Source organism: Engraulis encrasicolus, chromosome 11 (genome assembly GCF_034702125.1).
Source record: "Engraulis encrasicolus isolate BLACKSEA-1 chromosome 11, IST_EnEncr_1.0, whole genome shotgun sequence".
Taxonomy (NCBI): Eukaryota; Metazoa; Chordata; class Actinopteri; order Clupeiformes; family Engraulidae; genus Engraulis; species Engraulis encrasicolus.
This window is the reverse complement of record NC_085867.1, coordinates 50,782,039-50,801,162: the sequence shown is the minus strand read 5'-3', so window position 1 is coordinate 50,801,162 and position 19,124 is coordinate 50,782,039. Positions and strand designations below refer to the sequence as shown.

At 47.0% G+C, this 19,124-nt stretch overlaps 1 protein-coding gene across 5 annotated transcripts in view; it reads right to left on the bottom strand.

The window, feature by feature from the left end:
• cdk5rap2 (CDK5 regulatory subunit associated protein 2) overlaps window positions 1-19,124 on the bottom strand; it is a 64,738-nt gene that overhangs the window by 22,118 nt on the left and 23,496 nt on the right. For 3 of the 5 annotated variants that reach the window (XM_063210869.1, XM_063210868.1, XM_063210873.1), the window contains exons 26-38: window positions 17,863-17,985; window positions 17,432-17,541; window positions 16,420-16,500; window positions 15,644-15,733; window positions 15,303-15,433; window positions 14,301-14,853; window positions 12,206-14,156; window positions 10,858-10,944; window positions 9,884-10,038; window positions 9,219-9,457; window positions 5,110-5,333; window positions 3,912-3,960; window positions 99-262 (exon numbers count right to left, since the gene is read on the bottom strand). In XM_063210869.1, the coding sequence (XP_063066939.1) occupies window positions 99-262; window positions 3,912-3,960; window positions 5,110-5,333; window positions 9,219-9,457; window positions 9,884-10,038; window positions 10,858-10,944; window positions 12,206-14,156; window positions 14,301-14,853; window positions 15,303-15,433; window positions 15,644-15,733; window positions 16,420-16,500; window positions 17,432-17,541; window positions 17,863-17,985 (3,957 nt within the window). The remainder of the gene's footprint in view (window positions 1-98; window positions 263-3,911; window positions 3,961-5,109; window positions 5,334-9,218; window positions 9,458-9,883; window positions 10,039-10,857; window positions 10,945-12,205; window positions 14,157-14,300; window positions 14,854-15,302; window positions 15,434-15,643; window positions 15,734-16,419; window positions 16,501-17,431; window positions 17,542-17,862; window positions 17,986-19,124) is intronic. The other 2 variants (XM_063210870.1, XM_063210871.1) reach the window with 2 other exon arrangements.

The window sequence follows — 19,124 nt, the reverse complement described above, 5'->3', positions numbered from 1 at the left end:
AATATGATGTGAAATGTAATATACATAGTGTGTGTGCGCGCGTGCACATGCGTGTGTGTGTGTGTGTGTGTGTGTGTGCACTAGGCTTCTTCTCCTACCTGCTGCTGAGGTTGTGAAGCCGTCTGGGTGGCTGCTGTGGAGTGAGGTGGTGCTGTTGTCCCGGGAGACGGAGCCCTGGGGGCCGCTGGGAGATCTGACACCAGCCAGTCGCTCCTGCAGAGAACGGATCAGGCCAGACTTCTGCTGCAGCTCCGCACACACTCTGGGGGGGGGAGAGAGAGAGAGAGAGAGAGAGAGAGAGAGAGAGAGAGAAAGAGAGAGAGAGAGAGAGAGAGAGAGAGAGAGAGAAAGATAAATGATGGGCACAAAAAACGGAAAAAAGTACAAAGAGAAGACAGGGGGGAGAGAAAAATGATGACCAAGAGAAAATATAGGAGAGAGAGAGAGCAGTGTTTCCCATACATTGAGGAAACTATGGCGGCCCGCCATAGTTTAAATTTGGCCGCCATAGTTTACGAAAATGTAAAAAAAAAAAATTTTTTTTTTTTTTTACTTTTTTTTTTTTTAACGATATCCGTTTTTGTTAAAAACGATTTGAATTACGATTTTGAATTTCCTTCGCATTTTCCTCCTGGAGTAAATACATCCTATAGACTCTGTATTGGTTATAAGTAGTCCCACGGTAACACAGAATGAGGGGAAAGCATTAGGAAGTGACCGTAAGGGTATTACAGTTGATTCATGTGTGCACACGTGTAACATCGGGTGAGTAACAGAACATGTGCGCAACGATGCGTTATGACACGCCGATATGCGAGGATCTTCGTCCAAATCGCTAGTCGCATGCATCATCGCTAACTGCGTTTACATCGCGTGCCGCGTGTAAGGGAAATGTTAGTTGTTGACATGTATGGAATTCACTTCAATTTGTGCTGTTTCTTGCTTCAGTTGTGGACAAAACGATTGGCCAAACTCAGAATAGAAAGCCTTTGCTGTGCTACTGCCCCTGAGAGCTGGAAAAAAAAACCTTCATAGAAGAAGTCACACTTAACAGGGGTGTTAACCAATCCAATGAGCTCTCTCTCTCTCTCTCTCTCTCTCTCTCTCTCTCTCTCTCTCTCTCTCTCTCTCTCATAGTAGCCTACTATTTACCCATAACAAATGGTGAATTTCTGAGCCCTTTTTAATTTGTAGCCTATACCACTGAAGGCATGATAATGCTTCATCATATTTTAGAAACAGGGCCTATGTGCCTTTTATATAGGCCTACCAAATGTTTATCATTTTGAAATTGTTTCAGTTGTTTATGACTTGTGTATGACTGAAATTATCTCTGCATACTATCAGTGCTGCATTGCTTTGTAAAGATAGGCTATTCAACACACTTTAAAAACACACTGAAAAGATACGGCCATAGTAGCCTACTGAAAACATTTTGTTCATAATAATGGTGATTAATAAATGGTGGTCTTAAATTTTCATACTGACATCCTTGAATTTGACTTGGTAGATCACGGCAGACCATCAACTTCAAAAGTAGATCTTGGTTAAAAAAAGGTTGGGCACCCCTGCTATAGAGAGAACCACAAGTGCTTGAAAGACAGGGATCAAAAGCCTAGTCAAGTTGTTGTAGTTTACTTGGGTTTGGGAGCAATATAAAAAAACCTTCAGAGAAGGGACAGTTGGGATGAGTTTACTAACACTCCCTAGGCTTTGTTTTACAGTTGTAATGAGTTTGGTGACAGACCTTCATTGACACAGCAGAGGAGACATATAGAAATATAGAAATTAATGTGTAATGAATGTGAATATAGACATAAATGTGTAATATGTTGTTCAGCCCTTTTAATGGGAGGAATTTGGAAAAAAATGGCCCTGTGACCAGCACCCCTCATGTAGAATGTGTACGCCTACAGATATGTGTGGGGGAAAAGGCATAGCCTACCCTCTAAGACCCTTTTTGTCTATGCGTTAACAATTTCACAGTGCTCTTAAATTCTTATCTCTGCTCCTATTTTGTTTTATTATTGTTTCCCAGACCCCTGCATGAGGGACGAATGAAACTGTGTTGTAAACAGAAATTATTCACTGTACTGCATTTTTTGACAATGACAATGTACTACTATTATACAAGTCATGGGTAAAATCTTATGTAGCCTTATTTCTCAAAATATAAATGGCTGAAATATAGGCCCAGGCCTACAGTTTCTCCATGCGCCAATGTCATACTGTAGTCATTGTTTTGCCGTTTTGTATTTACGCTGCAAGAATACACCCCCCCCCCCAAAAAAAAAGGCCCGTGTGAGAACCCCCCCCCCCCGGACAAAATAAACCCCGGCTGCCCCCATAGTTTCCAAAATTTCTGTGGGAAACACTGGAGAGAGAGAGAGAAAAGAAGATGGGCAGAGATGGAAATATGGAAAAAGAGGACAATATAGAGATAGAGCAAGTGAGAGTGAGTGAGAGAGCGAGGGAGAGAGAGAGAGATAAGAGAGGGAAAGAAATGATGCAACACAAGTTGTTGTTTAACATTCGTCCTCAAGTGAGGTCAAGTGTGGTGAATACGCTGTCAGAACATGTTTATGTGGAAATGGCCTGAGCCTGATGTATTAAAGAATTTCTCACAGCACACACTGCAAATACTGCAATATAATCCAGCACTCAGAAAAGACTAAAGAAGAGGCAGGTCAAAGAAGATGGACGTCTTCAAAAGCTGGAAGAGTCGGGCCAGGTCGAATTAAGTCAATGTTTGTCGACTTTCCGCAATGATGAAAGGTAGAAAAGAAGTCACAGGACACACAGGAAAGATTATTTCGAGATTTAAGAGAAGAGATTTGACAGTTCAAAAACAAACAAGAGGGGGAAAAAACCCACGGCAAACACACTCGCACACACACCAGGGGTGTCAATCTGGAGTTCAGGAAGTGAAAAACCCTGCCACAAATCCAACCCGCTCTGAAGCAGCTGATCATAATGTGTGCACAAGTGAAGACACTGACAGGTGGACCAGCTACTTGGTGAGGTAACCCGTGTTGGGAAGGTGCTCTGTGGCAGGGTTTTGAACTTCTCAACACCTCTGGCTCACTCACAGGTCCAGCTGCAGCTGTGTGTTCTCTGCCAGCGTCTGGTTCTGCCGGCTCAGGTAGGCCAGCTGCTGCATGTGCTGCTCTCTCTCGCCCTCCAGCTGAGAGCGCAGGTACTGCACCTCCTCAAGCAGCACGTCTACACACTCGCACTCACACTCGCTGTTACCGCGTCGGCCACCGGATGCACAAAACCAAACCAAACCAAAACCCTCCGGTCAACTGCTGCCCTCCCTCCTTCTCAGTGCAAAGCGAAAACGATGTATTCTTTTACATTTGTAAATCTGACACCAATGAAAAACATTTGCTCAATAAATACATGTAAGTATATCCGTGGTTAGCACTTGCCTTACAGCTTCACTGTGTGTGTGTGTGTGTGTGTGTGTGTGTGTGTGTGTGTGTGTGTGTGTGTGTGTGTGTGTGTGTGTGTGTGTGTGTGTGTGTGTGTGTGTGTGTGTGTGTGTGTGTGTGTGTGTGTGTGTGTGCGCAATCAGGTCAGTGAAATCTGAGTACTTTAAGGACAGCCGCCTGTCAGACTGGGTCAGACAAGGCACAAGGGGGGGTACACACAATGAAGTCTGCACATTGTGCCCATCAGCACACACACACAGTCTCGGATGGTCAAATTATTGGTGCACAAGTGGCCTGAGGTGGCCCAGGCCTACTGGCTTCTTGTAGAGACAGAAAAGTGACATTGATCTTGTGCAAGTGTGGATGTGTGTGAGATAGCGAGGGTGAGAGGGCACTGAATATTGATGGACAGCTATACTGTCGTAACAGTAAATTGTATTTTATCAGAAGAGTGTAAATATGGAGTGTGTGTCTTACCTCTGGTCTTTATCCGAGCTGTGCTGCTCCTCCCTGGAGGAGAGGTCTCCTGTAACAGAGAGGATGATGGGTAGTGAGAATCCTGTCTCTCAGAATCATACCAACTTTACCACTTTACCAACTCTGTCTTTGCATCCATTCCCTATACCCAATCTGTCCTTTTGTTCAGTGGAAAATCACTTAGAAACAGTAGTTTTTTTTTTTAAACAACCCCTTGATCTCATCATTGGCCTGCCCACCATAGTATAAAAAAATAATATATACTAATGTCCCCCAATGGCAACTAAGCACCGCACCGCCGCCACATCTATTGAGCTCACGCACGCCCTTGTGGCAGGCTGTGCACATCCCAGTTTGCGAATCTCTTGTCTAGTATATCCCCCTACTCTTCTCTTAAGCTCCTACTCTCATCACACCTTCCTAACTCCCAAACCCCCACCTCCATTGAAACAGCTTTCCCTCTCATGCCCAAAAAACATTCAGGTCTGCAATTTTTATTATTCTTTTTAAAAAAAAACTTATTTACATCTTTTTCTCTATCACTCCCATTCCTCCACTGTCCACCACCTCAACCCCTCTCCGTCCCTCTACCGCACTCTTCCCATCTCAGATTGCCATGGAGTTTGCCCTTGGCCCACCGCACTGTTGTATTGTGCGTTGCTATCTCTGGGCACTAGTCCAGGCTGGGCCGGATGAGCAGACAGGCAGTCTGTGTGAGGCTATGGGGGTGGGGGAATATCTGTAGCTGGCTGGGCACGGATGAAGAATTTCCTGAACATGAAGCTGCATGCTTTTGTGTCTGAACTATTGCCCAAGTTTTATTTTGTACTCGTGTACAAACAGCGGAAATGTGTCTGCTGTATGGGCGTGCGTGCATGCGTGCGTGTGTGGGTGCACGTGCATGCATGTATGTGAATGGACTTTAATTTTAGGCAACTTCTTTTTCTTCTTTTTTCTCATCAGTATGGCTGTTTACAACTATTAGTTACTCTTTTGACTAAGATGACCTGGATGGATGAGAATATCTATAGACGTGTGTATGCGTGTGTACCTGGCTGCAGCATGTCCAGTAGCAGTTTATGTGTCTATGTGTGCCCAGGTGTGTGTTTGCGTGCATGTGTGATCTGTGTGTGTGTGTGTGTGTGTGTGTGTGTGTGTGTGTGTGTGTGTTCACGTGTGTGTGTGTGTTTGTGTGTACCTGGCTGCAGCATGTCCAGCAGCTCCAGGCTGTGGTCCAGGCTGTGCTGTATGTGTGTGCCCAGGCCCGGCTGGTGCTGGACGGTGAGCTGCACGATCTCCTCCAGGGCCCCGCGGAGCTCCAGCAGCACCTGACGCTGCTCCACACCCAGAAGACCGCTCATACGGATCTGACGACGCAACTCACACAGCTCCCGTGCCTGGGACTGCACCAGAGACTCAATCCTACACACGCACGCAGGCACATCAGGGAGATAGGAGCGGAGGACAGAGATGGAAGATGACAAGTTCAGAACTTCAAATACTGAACCTCAACAGAACATTTTCCTACTAAAATGTTGTATATCACTTACTCAAAATCTGGAACAAATGGATCAGTTTTGGAAATATCATGACTGATGTGACAGTCTTTTACTTTCAGCCCTTTAGCTCCCTCTTGTGTGCAGCCAGCATAAGCGCAATTCCAGAAGCTAATGGTAATGCAGTACTATCATACACATTACTATGCATCAAACATACACACTGCTCATTAAAACATTTAATCCTTCTGATGTAATCCATATAACTAAGCTTCATATTATAAAAACAAAATACCCAGAGGGTACCTTGATTATGTTGAGTTCCCTGCAGCTCTTATTAGAAAATGTGAAAACTGTAAACAATGCATCAGGCACAGTATCACAGTATAAAATTGCACACAGACTACATTGCATTTTTAGCATTTCTGGAACACCTTGTACAATATAACTATGCTGTGACGTAATGACAGCAGCAACCATGAGTGCAATTAACAGCCTCCACACACCGGTTCCAACTAAGTGCAGAGTATTGCTCTGCCATATTTTGACTCCACTGTTTTCGACACAGCTCTTTACACCGGCGCCGATGTACGCGGATGTAGGCGGCTGATTAGGAGAGAGCTCCGTTTTTGCTGGAGCCGCCCACTGATTATCCATGCTCTGCTGTCATGAAATTGTCCAGTCCTTGTTATAGCACGTAGGTGCCAGTGTGCAGGGGTAAATGGTATTGTCGGAGCCGGAAGTGCTCTGCAGTGCTGTGGAGACTGGTGTGCAGAGGCCCTAATGCCACGTGTACATCGGGAGCGACCAACGCGAATGAAGCGACGGAAGTCATTCATTCTCTATGGAGGGTGCGCGACCAGTGCTACCGGAGCGAATTCGCCAGGGGCGAAGCTTCTTGAGCGACCAGGGCAACTTTTGATGATTAAACTCCAGCTAATCTTAAGCAAATTCGCTATGACGCTGTACGGCGAAAACCAATCGGAACGTTCATATCGAGGAATGTCCCAGGCTGTCAAGACAGAGACGTTATGTGATTAGCTGAATCAAACATGTCAGTGCAGCGTCCAGAGCGAATAAAACGAATTAATGGCGAAACTTCTTCAACTACCCCAGCTACCCGGTCGCGTTGGTAGCGCTTGATGTACACGGGGCATAACTCTCCTCTGGGTCATTTCACGTGAAATCAGACGCTTTGGGACCCGACCGATCCGGATTTCAATCATACTTGGTGTGCCTTTTTAGTAGCAAGGTAGCACCCCAGAACTGCATTGGTTTGAATCTGACACTAATATTAAGGGAGAAACAGACTAGGAAAGGTTCACATGTGAGGGTAGGACACTATACATTCAGCCTTGAATATATCAGTCAGTGTTAGTCACAAAAAGATGCCTGTGGTGTTATTTGAAAGCTCTTTTCTGGCTCTACATATTACACAATCAGCTTGGAATACAACAACTCTCAGAATATGAATTATGATAAATTGAAAAATTAAAAATTGAATATCTAAAAAAACTATATTTTAAAATGGCCAGTTCCTTGTCCAAACGTAGCCGGCAATGTCATTAGCAACACCTCAAATGCTGGTGTTCGGTTCTTTATTCATTTCAGAGAGAATTTGACTCACAAATATGGCATCATACAGACCACTTACTAATAATATGGTAATACCAGAGAGAGTAGAGAGAGAGGTTCCATTGGCCCATTGTTTCCTGGTTCTATTATGGCCCCCCTTAGGCAGACCTAGGCAGACCTAAGGACTGTTCTATTCATTGTAGGAGCATTATGACACGCCCCTTTAGGCAGACCGGAACCTGGTCGCGTTAGGTGCCCATAGAAACCTATTATGTTGGCATATCTCTATAGAATATCTCTGGTAATACCATAGTAGCATCACATGACAAAACAAAAACAAAACAAAAATAGTCAGTTTCCATGGTCCCAGGTTTCAGAAACTAAGGCAGATGTCCATTTATACACACCAAATGATGATATGTGAATGTTTGAACATTCCTTCTCTGTGTACCTGTGTCATCTTCCCTTTACCGTACTTTAAAGAGATAATCAATGGCTACACTCTCATTTTGTACTCTACCAGTGCATTTGAAGCAGCAGCTGTGTCTTTTGTAGATAATGTATAAGTACGTCCCGTTGCAGTTACAGGTTCCACTACCAGAAGCACATCCTGATGATCCATGACAAGTCTATCTGGTCTGAAGGGAAAAGTGAAGGATGGAGATGGTCCATGAGGATGCAGGAAGTTCAGTTTCACCTCTCCAGTGCTCGGCATACATTCCTCAACACATGCTAGCCACCAGTTGCCATCATATACAGCTACATTAGCAACATACCCTTTGATGCTTGAAAATGTAACACATTCCTTTACTGAGCTCACTCTTTCAACTCCTTCTCTGAATGCGGAAAATGGCCTAATGTCCATTGACAATGGGCAGAAGCTGTGTAGTTTTTGAGTACCTGGAATAGTTCTTGCAGATTTATACCTCTTCAACAGGTTCTCAGCTTCATGCTGGTGCATCTCTCTCAAGAACATCCATTGCCAGTTTGCCACAACAGAGATGTACTATCATGAAGCTTAGAACCTGTTGAAAAGGTTGGAATCTGCAAGAACTATTCCAGGTACTCAAAAACTACACTGCTTCTGCCCCTTGTCAATAGACACAGTGGAAGTTAGGCCATTTTCAGCATTCAGAGAAGGCAGAGTTGAAAGAGTGAGCTCAGTAAAGGAATGTGTTAGATTTTCAAGCATCAAAGGGTATGTTGTAGCTGTATATGATGGCAACTGGTGGCTAGCATGTGTTTGTTGAGGAATGTATGCCGAGCACTGGAGAGGTGAAACTGAACTTCCTGCATCCTCATGGACCATCTCCATCCTTCACTTTTCCCTTCAGACCAGATAGACTTGTCATGGATCATCAGGATGTGCTTCTGGTAGTGGAACCTGTAACTGCAACGGGAGGTACTTATAAATCATCTACAAAACACACAGCTTCTGCTTCAAATGCACTGGTAGAGTACAAAATGAGAGTGTAGCCATTGATTATCTCTTTAAAAGTACGGTAAAGGGAAGATGACACAGGTACACAGAGAAGGAATGTTCAAACATTCACATATCATCATTTGGTGTGTGTATAAATGGACATCTGCGTTAGTTTCTGAAGCCTGGGACCATGGAAACTGACCATTTTTGTTTTTTTTTTGTTTTGTCATGTGATGCTACTATGGTATTACCATATTATTAGTAAGTGGTCTGTATGATGCCATATTTGTGAGTCAAATTCTCTCTGAAATGAATAAAGAACCGAACACCAGCATTTGAGGTGTTGCTAATGACATTGCGGCTACGTTTGGACAAGGGAACTGGCCATTTTTAAAATAGCCTATAGTTTTTTTTAGATATTCAATTTTTAATTTTTCAATTTATCATAATTCATATTCTGAGAGTTGTTGTATTCCAAGCTGATTGTGTAATATGTAGAGCCAGAAAAGAGCTTTCAAATAACACCACAGGCATCTTTTTGTGACTAACACTGACTGATATATTCAAGGCTGAATGTATAGTGTCCTACCCTCACATGTGAACCTTTCCTAGTCTGTTTCTCCCTTAATATTAGTGTCAGATTCAAACCAATGCAGTTCTGGGGTGCTACCTTGCTACTAAAAAGGCACACCAAGTATGATTGAAATCCGGGTCGGTCGGGTCCCAAAGCGTCTGATTTCACGTGAAATGACCCCTCTGCTGACAGTGCTAGTGAGCAGATGGGGTGTTGTGGAGGCCAGTGACTCTTCTCACCTGGAGGGAGAGGCAGACAGGCAGAGCGCGCTCCTGTTGAGGGTTGAGCCGTCCTTGCTCAGGTCTCCGGGGGCCAGGCGTGACCTGTGCTCCCCCCTCCCTGCTCTCTCTCCATCCTTCTTGTCGTCCACTCCTTCCTCCCCCTCTTCAGCGGAGGTGGGGGTCAGGAGCCCCGCGGGGAGCGAGGACCTCCGTCCTCCTGCCTGCAGGTGCTGGATGACGCGCTGCTGGCTCTCCAACTGCAATGTGGCACCATGGAAAAGCAGATGAATAACCCACCATTTTTTAACCTTATGTGAAAAATGTGTGTGCTCTATGAGTGTGTGTGTGTGTGTGTGTGTGTGTGTGTGTGTGTGTGTGTGTGTGTGTGTGTGTGTGTGTGTGTGTGTGTGTGTGTGTGTGTGTGTGTGTTTGTGTGTGTGTGTGTGTGTGTGGGTGTGTGTGTGTGTGTGTGTGTGTGTGGGTGTGTGTGTGTGTCATTTCACATCAAGTGACAATCATTACAGCTACTGTAGGGCAGGCACACAGTCTTTCTGTTTGAGAAAAAAACTAAAAGAGATATTTCTTTACTGACAGGTTAAGGTTGGGTTTGGTCTGGGCATAGTTTAGCATTCTTTTGCTTAGCATGTTGTGTAACGCAGCACACGATTTTGTGAGTTTGTCACCTGTGCGCGGAGCTGGGCCAGGTGCTGGCGGAGGAGGGCTGGGTCGCCCTCACAGGGGTCAGCAGGGGGATCGGCCAGGGGTCGCGGGGTCAGGCTGAGGCCGGGGGAGCTGGGGTAGGAGGGGCTGGAGGCCAGGTCCAGCACCACATCCACATCTGAGATCAGCAGAGAGATGGACAGACAGAGAAGGAGAGAGAAATAAGGAGATTTGGTGATGGAGAGAAATGCAAAAGAGCACCTTTATATAATATAAATAAAGGAAACGTGCTACCCAAGTAAAAAATCAGTCATAGCGCTAGATACACACACAGACATGAAACAAGGAGAGAACATCTACAGTATGTGGTTGGAATTTTCCAAATAGCCATAAAGTCTCGATTAGGGAAGTCTGAACTTCCAGTGAGGGGGGTCAAGGGGTAAGTCAATACGACAAGAGAGTGACCAACAACACATGCATAGAACGGCACACATCATACAGGTAGACGCATTTTAGTTCATGAAAAGAAAGAGAATCAGGAGATACCCATCAAGACCGTTGGTGAGGAGATACCCATAAAGACTGTTGGTGAGAAAAACATTAAACCCTGAAGCCATGCAAAGTGGAATAAAAAAAGCAAAGAAAAAACACACACACACACACACACACACACACACACACACACACACACACACACACACACACACACACACACACACACACACACACACACACACACACACACACACACACACACACACACAAGGTTCCCAACATGCATTCTCCACCAGTCACTTCATGCTGACCCACACATGCACTGTTAATTAGGACACCCCAGGCAGTCAGCTCTTATTAGTGTAGCTTGTGCTCATCATGCTAGTATAGCTTAGTAGCTTGTGCTCATCATGCTCCATCCAAGGTCACGTGGAGGTGATTGCTAAGGTCAGAGAGGTCGTGCGGAGGTCAGGTTGTTGTTGTTGCTGTGAGCATTGTGTACCTGTGCTCGAGGCCTCTGGTTCGCTGCGGCCACTGGTCTCATAGCCCTGGTCCTGTACCCGCTCCTCTGATGTGGCAGCAGAGGGCGCTACAGATCACACACGGCCGTTACACACACAGCTGCTCCCAACATGCTTGGTCACATTCTCTACCTCTATGGCTTTTGGACCCTTCCTTTTAATTTTTTCTAAAAATGTATTATTTCCTTTCTCTTATCTTCCTTCTGCCTCACACACACAACAACTCTCCTTCGATTCACTGTCAGCATTTCAAGGACTCTGCTTTTTTTTTTTCAACAAATGCACTCAACTTTTAAACCAGGGTCTTTGGGTGCAAGCAACTGGATCAGTGCATTTGTTGCAGAAAAGCTGCACCCTCGACCGCAATTCTTGTTATTATTATTTTTTTTAATGTATTGGGTTCGCACGACAGAGACACATTTCGACTTAAATGTGCACGTGAATATTTTTTAGCAGTTTATTTCCAGAATTCATGCTGCCATTCCACAAATGTTACCTTTTTCATGAATACTAGCACCCACCCCCATCAAATTCTAAGAATTCATTATGAGGGGGAGAATAGCACTCTTCATACATGAAAAGATGGATCTTCCTCGCATCCTACATTTTTAGCTGGAAAACTTACTGTACTTTGGTCATACTAGTAAATATTAGATTATTACTTATTCAATATTAGTTGATTACTTATTTAAATATTCAAGAAAAGATCAATTTGCCAATGGGCAGCGCAGTTCTGGCCACAATCGTACATTCCGCACCTTTAAGCCTTTTTTGAGCAGTCTGCCATCTTCTCTTGTGTCTGAAGCCCTTCAGTAACTTAATATGTCTGTCCATGTCTCCCACCACCTGCTGGGCCTCCTCTGTGATCACTGCTCGACTACTTTCCTTTAGCTTTTCTTGACCTTCACTTTGTCTGTCTCTCTCTTGAAAAACTCTCCTTCGAAGTGCTGTAAGCATTCGAGCATGAGTAGACTGACTGGACAAACACACTCAGTACAAACCCACAGCACACCCTGGTTAAGGTCAGAACAGCCTGGTCAGCATGAACAGTCTGGTCAGCATTATTATCAATTATACATGAATGTGTAGGAGTGAGCGTCTGTGTAGAGAGTGTTGTGCCTATACTACAGTGCTTACGTGCCTACGTGTTGATCTGCTTAGCCATCTCTATAAGTGTTTCTCTAACCGTAGTGTTTAAATGTGTGTCTGTTTTGTTTCCATGTTCAGTACAACAGTATATGTGTCTGAGTGTGTATCTGTCTGACTCTGTGTGTGTGTGTGTGTGTGTGTGTGTGTGTGTGTGTGTGGGTAAGAAAAAAGCTCTCTCACCAATATTCCTGACAGCCTGTGCAGAGCGGTCTAGTCGGTCCTGCAGGCTGGCCAGTCGCTCCTCCAGCAGGCCGACGGTCTGGGCGCGCTCCCTAAAGAGCTGCAGCAGCAGCAGCATGTTGTGGTGCAGGTCCCCGGGAGACGGACACACCAGCCCACCACCAGGACCACGAAGAGGATGATGAGGATGATGAGGAGCTCTGGACCTGGCTGCCACGTTACCTTGCTTGGTGCTCTGGTGGACAGGACTGGTCTGGTGGGCCTTGGCTTTGGTTGGACTCTGCTGCTGGTTCTTGGTGGACGCCACAGAGCCCGAGTGATGGCCTCTGGACTTTGATGGACTGTGCTGTTGCTGATGGACGACGGGCTGAACAGGGCTGGGCTCCTCCAGGACCTGAGGGCTGCACCTCTCCAGTGTGGGGCTGACAAGTATGAGGGCAGGGTTGAGGTTGAGGTGGGGGTGAGGGTTGAGGTGGGGGTGGAGGACCTTGGGCGTGGAGGTGTGGGTGGGTGCGGCGAGCCCATCCAGCCTGCTCTTCTGATGCAGCGCGCGTAGCAGACGGTTCATGTGTTGTGCCAGTGAGGCAGCACTGGGAGAGAGAGAACCAGAGCGATCGGAGATGTGACTGGGGTCAGAGAGGTCGTTGGGGTCAGCGCTGGAACAGCAGGTGACGAGGGCCTCCACAACACCTTCCACGGCCCTCACGCACTCGCGCAAACACTCCTCGCGCTGAGCGTTGCTGCGCAGGTCTGCCATTTTGGGAAGCACCCTGCGGATCCCCTTTCCACTCTGCAACGCCTCCCCTTCAGCTGTGCTATTGCTGTTGTTTGCATCTTGTCCTGAGACGCTGGAGGAATCTGGACTGAGTGCGGGAGGACTTGCAACACCCCTGCTACCGCTTTTGGCTTTGGTGGGACTTCTCGGCTTGCCCTCAGCGGATTTCGCACTGTTGGCATCGTTACGAGCATCTAATTTAGCATCGCTAGCATCCGCTTTAGCGCAATGGCCGTCCGTTGCTTTAGCGGTGTTAGCCTGAGGGCCAACGACGGCATCTGCGCTGTTGGAGGCGGGATGATCTCCTTTAGCGTTGACGTTTAGTGCTTGCAGCTTCGCCTCGGCGGCCTGGAGTTGCTCCTGGAGCTCGGCGGTGCGCTGCTCCCACATGGCCTCCCGGACGGTGTCCGCCTGCAGTTGCCCTTGCTGGGGGTCTCGGCCTCCTCTGAGAGCTCTCACCTCCACGTGGAGCTCCTCCAGTCGGGCCAGCAGCAGCTCCGTGTGAGTGCCAGACTGCGCTGCCTCGTCGTCCTCCTCCTGCTGCTCCTCGCTCTGATGGGCCAGGTTGGCGATGGCCTCCTCGGCTCTCCTCACGCACTCCTGCAGCCTGGTGCTCATGAGGCCCAGGCCATGCGGCTGGGAGTCGGGCTCCTGGTTCTGGGCGCCCCATAGGCTGCCGGGTCTGGCCTCCGCCCCCACCCCGACACCGCTCTCCGTATCCAGGCTGCAGGCCGTCAGGTAGGCGATGGTGGACTTGGCCGCCTTGAGGGCCTGCAGGTACTCGGCCATGAGGCGCTCCTTCTCCTGGAGCTCGGCCTCCATCTCCCTCCACTGCTGGGCGTTGCGCTGCAGGAGCCCCTCCTTCTCCTGGCACTCCTGCTGCAGCAGCTCCACCTGGGTCTCCAGCTCCAGGGTCAGGAGCTGCTCTTGGTGCTGCCCGGACGAGTGCACGGGGCTGCGGGAGGAAGAGGAGCTGCTTGTTGTTGTGGCTCCTCTTCCAGGGCTGCTTTGCTGGGAGGACCTGGGGCTGGGGGATGCCGACTCTTCACACCCAATGAGGTTCCTTTGCGCCGGGTAGGGAGGAGAGCGCAGGCGGGCCCCGTCACATACAGCATGGTCCGCCGCTCCCCGGCTGCTAGAGCGAGCCAGCACCGGCAGCCTTGACTTCACGTAGGCCTAGATAACAAACACACATTCATTAGCAAACCAATTGTTTATCTGTGAAAAAATACAATACAGACCAAATTCATTAGATAACCAATTACAGAAGTGTGCTGTTGTTATGTGTCTGTGACGGGAGCCAATAAGAATGAATCTTACTGCGTGTCTGGCTATCAGGTCGACAGGCTTCCTGACGGGAGAGGTGGACTTGGAGGAGGCGCTCTCGCCATCCCGGCTGTCCTCTGTCGTTCCTCTCTCCTCTTCTCCAACCATATCCCTTCTTCCCTTGCGCCTTTCCCTTCTGACCAACGCCTCTCCTCCTCCCTCTGTCTTCTGCGCAGCCCTCTTCTCTTTCTCCCTCATCCTCCTCTCCTTGTCCTCCCTCTCCTGGTGTTCATGTAGTCGTCCCTCCAGACTCTTGGCCCTCCGGTGCGAGGCTTCGTTCTCCTCCTTGAGTCTCTCCATCTCGCGGGCCATGGCCACGATCAGCTCGGGGTCGAAGGCGGCTGAGCCTGTGTCGTCGGACTGAGACGCCGCCGCGCTGCGCTGGAGCTGCTCCTTCAGCTGAGTGATGACCTGCCGGTGACCTCTGGCTTCCGACCTCAGCCGCTGGATGGTGTGGCGGAGGTCACACGGGCTGCTGTCGCTGTCGCAACCAGACGCGTCGGCACTCTCCTTGCTCTCTCGGGAGCGCTGTTCCTTCTGACTTGATCTGCAAAGATATAGAGATTACAAAAATGCTAATTTTTTAGTACATGGAACACCCTAATTTTTCCAGTTGTACTGTATATTAATTCAGTTTTATATGAATTCAAGTAGTGCATGTCCAAGGAATAACTTGAAATGTACATAGGTAAGTATTTATGGGGGTGGGGAGAAGACGGACCAACCCTACTTAGCATCTGCACTTGTTGTTCTGAATTTTCCTGTGCACTTTGTATCTGCTAGTGATGTTGGGTATGATTATGCCCTCAATTTGATTAAAAAGTGTCTGCCAAAAATACAATGTAATGGAGTGTAATGAAGAGGCAGAGGTTTAAAAAGGTCACAGGGTATGGAAAACCAAGAGGAGAGCTAAGTTAGCTCTGTGTACTACTTTAAGGCTTGATTTTTGTGCAATCCGCTGATGATGAGGCATATGCAGTCTTGTGCGAGACTGACCTGACGGGGGAGAGCAGAGGGCTGTGCTCAGAGGACTGATCTCGACTCAGCCGGGCCTCAGTGCTGACGTGCACCGACAGCAACATCGTCTCACTGCCGCGCCGCGATGTGACGGCAATATCTGCAGCCACCTGCCACACACATACACACACTTGAAAACATTGCCCTGTATGTGTTTCAATAGGTACGTGCTCGTTTTAAAGGTGTGTTTAATTTTAAATGAATGGAAGTATGTATAAGATGTGTTAAGTGATGTGTTGGCATGTATGCTGGGCACCTTAATTGTTAATGAAGATTCACTAGGTACATAGCCCTACTCCGAGGTACTGTACGTGTCTTACCTGTGTGCTGGCGTCTCTCCATCGGTCTGCGTTAGTCTGCCCTGCTACCTCTGGCGGCTGTGGCAATGGGATGGATGGCGGTACACATGACTTCAGAACATAAAATGCAATGAGGAAAACATAACAGCCAACTGGCCACACACAGCACAAAGCATATGCACACAACGCATATGCTGTCTCGCACTCGCACCACACACGCTCTCAGCACAGGCAACCCGACTATGACAGAAAAGAAGATATACCACGGCGACTGCAGAGGGTGAACGTGGGTAAGAAGAACAGAAGAGGAAAACGAGAGCAGCCAATGGGACAGAAGAGAGGAGAGAAGAGGCAGGTTAGGCGGGATGGAGAAACTAACACAACAGGTAAAACAGAACATGCGCTACTACTGCAGAAACAAAGAGTGTTAAATGTTACTACAGATTGTGTACATGTACAACTGGATTTTAGAAGAAGAAAGTCAACCTACAAGATGGAGAGAGAAATAGGGAACAGGGAAAAACGTAGGGAGCGAGAGTGAGAGAGAGAAAGAAAGAGAGATAGATAGTGAGAGAGATACAGTAGATAGAGAAAGACAGAGAGAGAGGGAGCGAGAGAGAGAGCGAGAGAGAGAGAGAGAGAAAGGCAGAGAGAGAGTTTTCCATGCATACAGTGGCTAGATCAACAAGGAGAGATTTGGATTTTCCACTGTAGATACAGATGCAGGCAAACAACAGACACCAACAAAATTAGTGTCTAAGGGAGAGAAAGTCAAAGTTATTATTGCTAATAGTCACCTGCTGGCTTTGGGACAGAGGCTCTGGGCTCTGGGCCACCCGCTTCTGAAGTTCAGCATTCAACACCTGCAACTCTGCCACCTGAGAGAGAGAGAGAGAGGGGGGGAGGGGGAGAGCGAAGGGGATTATTGAACAGAATAAGAATGCATCATTGAATGCATCATTAACTTCAGCAATTCACAACAGAATTTTGGCTTAATCTTATACATTTTTGTAGTTTATGTAGGTCCAGGGTAAACACAATTACCCAGAAATGCGCATCTCTGGTAAACAACTTTACCCATAAAGCCCTGGGGTGCTCAGGAACAGGCAGGCGAGCCAGGAGCCCAGAATGAGGTGGGGGGTGGGGGTGGGGGGTTGCACCTGGTACCCAGCTGTCCTGGCCCTGCAGCTTTGGCACCAATGCTTCAATTTAAGTTTTTCATTTCTTTATTTATTTTTAAACCAACATGTTTCTGCTTTGAGGCCTCATTCCAATGTTCATGGAGGTTCTCAGATGCACAATTCATCTGGTTTGATTGAATTTGTCTTGTTAAACTGACCCACTTACTTTTGGTATAACTAAGGGCCTTGCACTTATTGACTATGAACAGCTGGCAAGCATTTGAAATAACTGGAAGCTGAACTCGGGCCAGGGCATTAAATTATTATTACTAGTTTATTAGCAATGAGTGCTATGGCTTCATCAGCCCCTTAAAACACTGATGCACTCTATGTCAACAGGATGTATTTTACAAGACTCCCAGAACAAAGCTTTTATTAATATGGAAAAGAATCATAAATTTGAAATAACCAAATGGACATCTGTTTCACAGCCCTTTCTAACTAAATGTGCACTTTCAAGGTGAATTTGGGGTTTTTGATTTGAGAGAGAGAGAGAGAGAGAGAGAGAGCGAGAGAGAGAGAGAGAGAGAGAGAGAGCGAGAGAGAGAGAGAGAGGGTGCACAAGGGTTTCGCGCTTCATCCAGACTAATATGTGAATATGCTCATGTGCATGTGTGAGTGAGTTTACCTTCATTTTAAGCTGGGAGATGCTCAGGTGGTCCAGCTCGGAGTCTTTGGCCTCTCCCCAACAGATGCTCATATAAGACGTCTGGTCAGCAATCACAGAGGGGAACTCGCCTGCACACAAACACATTGTGGTCTAGCAAAGCCAATAAACAAGGACGAACTCTGTATACAAATCTGAAAGCCCATTGTATGTTTACCATTCAGAGAGCGAGAGCGAGAGAGAGAGAGAGAGAGAGAGAGAGAGAAACTTTGTCTCTCTGTGTCTCTCACTCTCTCTCTCAAGTTCAAGTTCAAGTCCAAAATGCTTTATTGGCATGACAAATAGGTGATTGAATTACCAAAGTGCAAGATGTAATGAACATGCATTCATCAATGTGTTTGCAATTATACGGTACATACAAATAAAGTTTGTATGTGTGTCTGTGTACTAACTGGTGTCATTGGCCTGGCCGACTCCACCGCCGCGGCTCTGGATCTGTCCCAGTCGGGCCTGGAGAGATGTGTTCCAGCGCCGGGCCTCCTCCAGAGCAGAGCGCAGACTCTGCAGCTCCTCACCTGCGCACACACACACGCACCCACGCACGCAGGCGCACACGCACACAGACGCACGCAGGCGCACACGCACACGCACACAGACGCGCACAGGCATGCATGCACACACATTCCAGAAAGGAAAAGCAAAGGGTAAATAAAATGATCCTCATTATCTGCATATATAGCATAAGCCTACGGAAATGTAGGCAATGGCAACCCTCCATTATAGCCCATCAGCCCCGTCATACATGGGGCGAAAAAACAAGAATATACAGCTACAACGCTTTCTGTGAGAGCTGCTCTGTATGCATGTTTTAGGTTGTAATTCAGATTCATGCTACATAACTCCTCTAAATCAAATACTGTAAAAGGTACCAAAAGTGTGTGGCCAGACACCAATTAAAACATGCACCATTTTGAGAGGGGGTGAAGAAATGGGTGGCTGTTATTGTGAGATTAGATAAAGGTTACTTATTATATTTAAGAAGATACTTGGGGGTTATACACTGTGGATATAAAACTGTGGGGATACAAGAATGAAGAAATTGCAAAATCTCCTTCCAGCTTAATGACAAAGTCATTATAATCAAATCCAGTCTAATGCATCAATGTAACACACATTTCATGGTTCAAAAACCTCAACGTTCCTTATTTAGGCTGTCAATTTTATTTTGTTGGACGACTGAGGTACATCTTCTGATAGGATTGTGTGTGTGAAGTGTATGAGCAAGTCAACTCTCTCAATACTTTGTTGGTTCAACCACCAGGGGTCAGTCACAACACAGAGCACAGACGAGACACAAAGGGAGCGTGGAGTACATGCAACTAACAGTCATGTGAAAATATGATGCCGTCATTGCCCCCATTATGTACATCTGTGCTAACTGGGCCAGCTCCCAGCTCCACATCATGGCCGCATGGCTGTTACGACTCAGAGAGAACACAAGCCTTCATCGTGGCTACAGCTCTCTCTCTCACTGCATGAAGTCATGGAAAAGCCCTGACAGAGAACAACATGAGCAAAAAGCGCTGTAGGCCAATCCGACCCAAAGATCTGTAATCTTCCTCTGACAATATATCTATCCAAACACTCCTCTACTACACCTCCCCAACCCCCAATCTCTTGCTCTCCCTGCCTGCTGCACCCGTCATGATCGAGG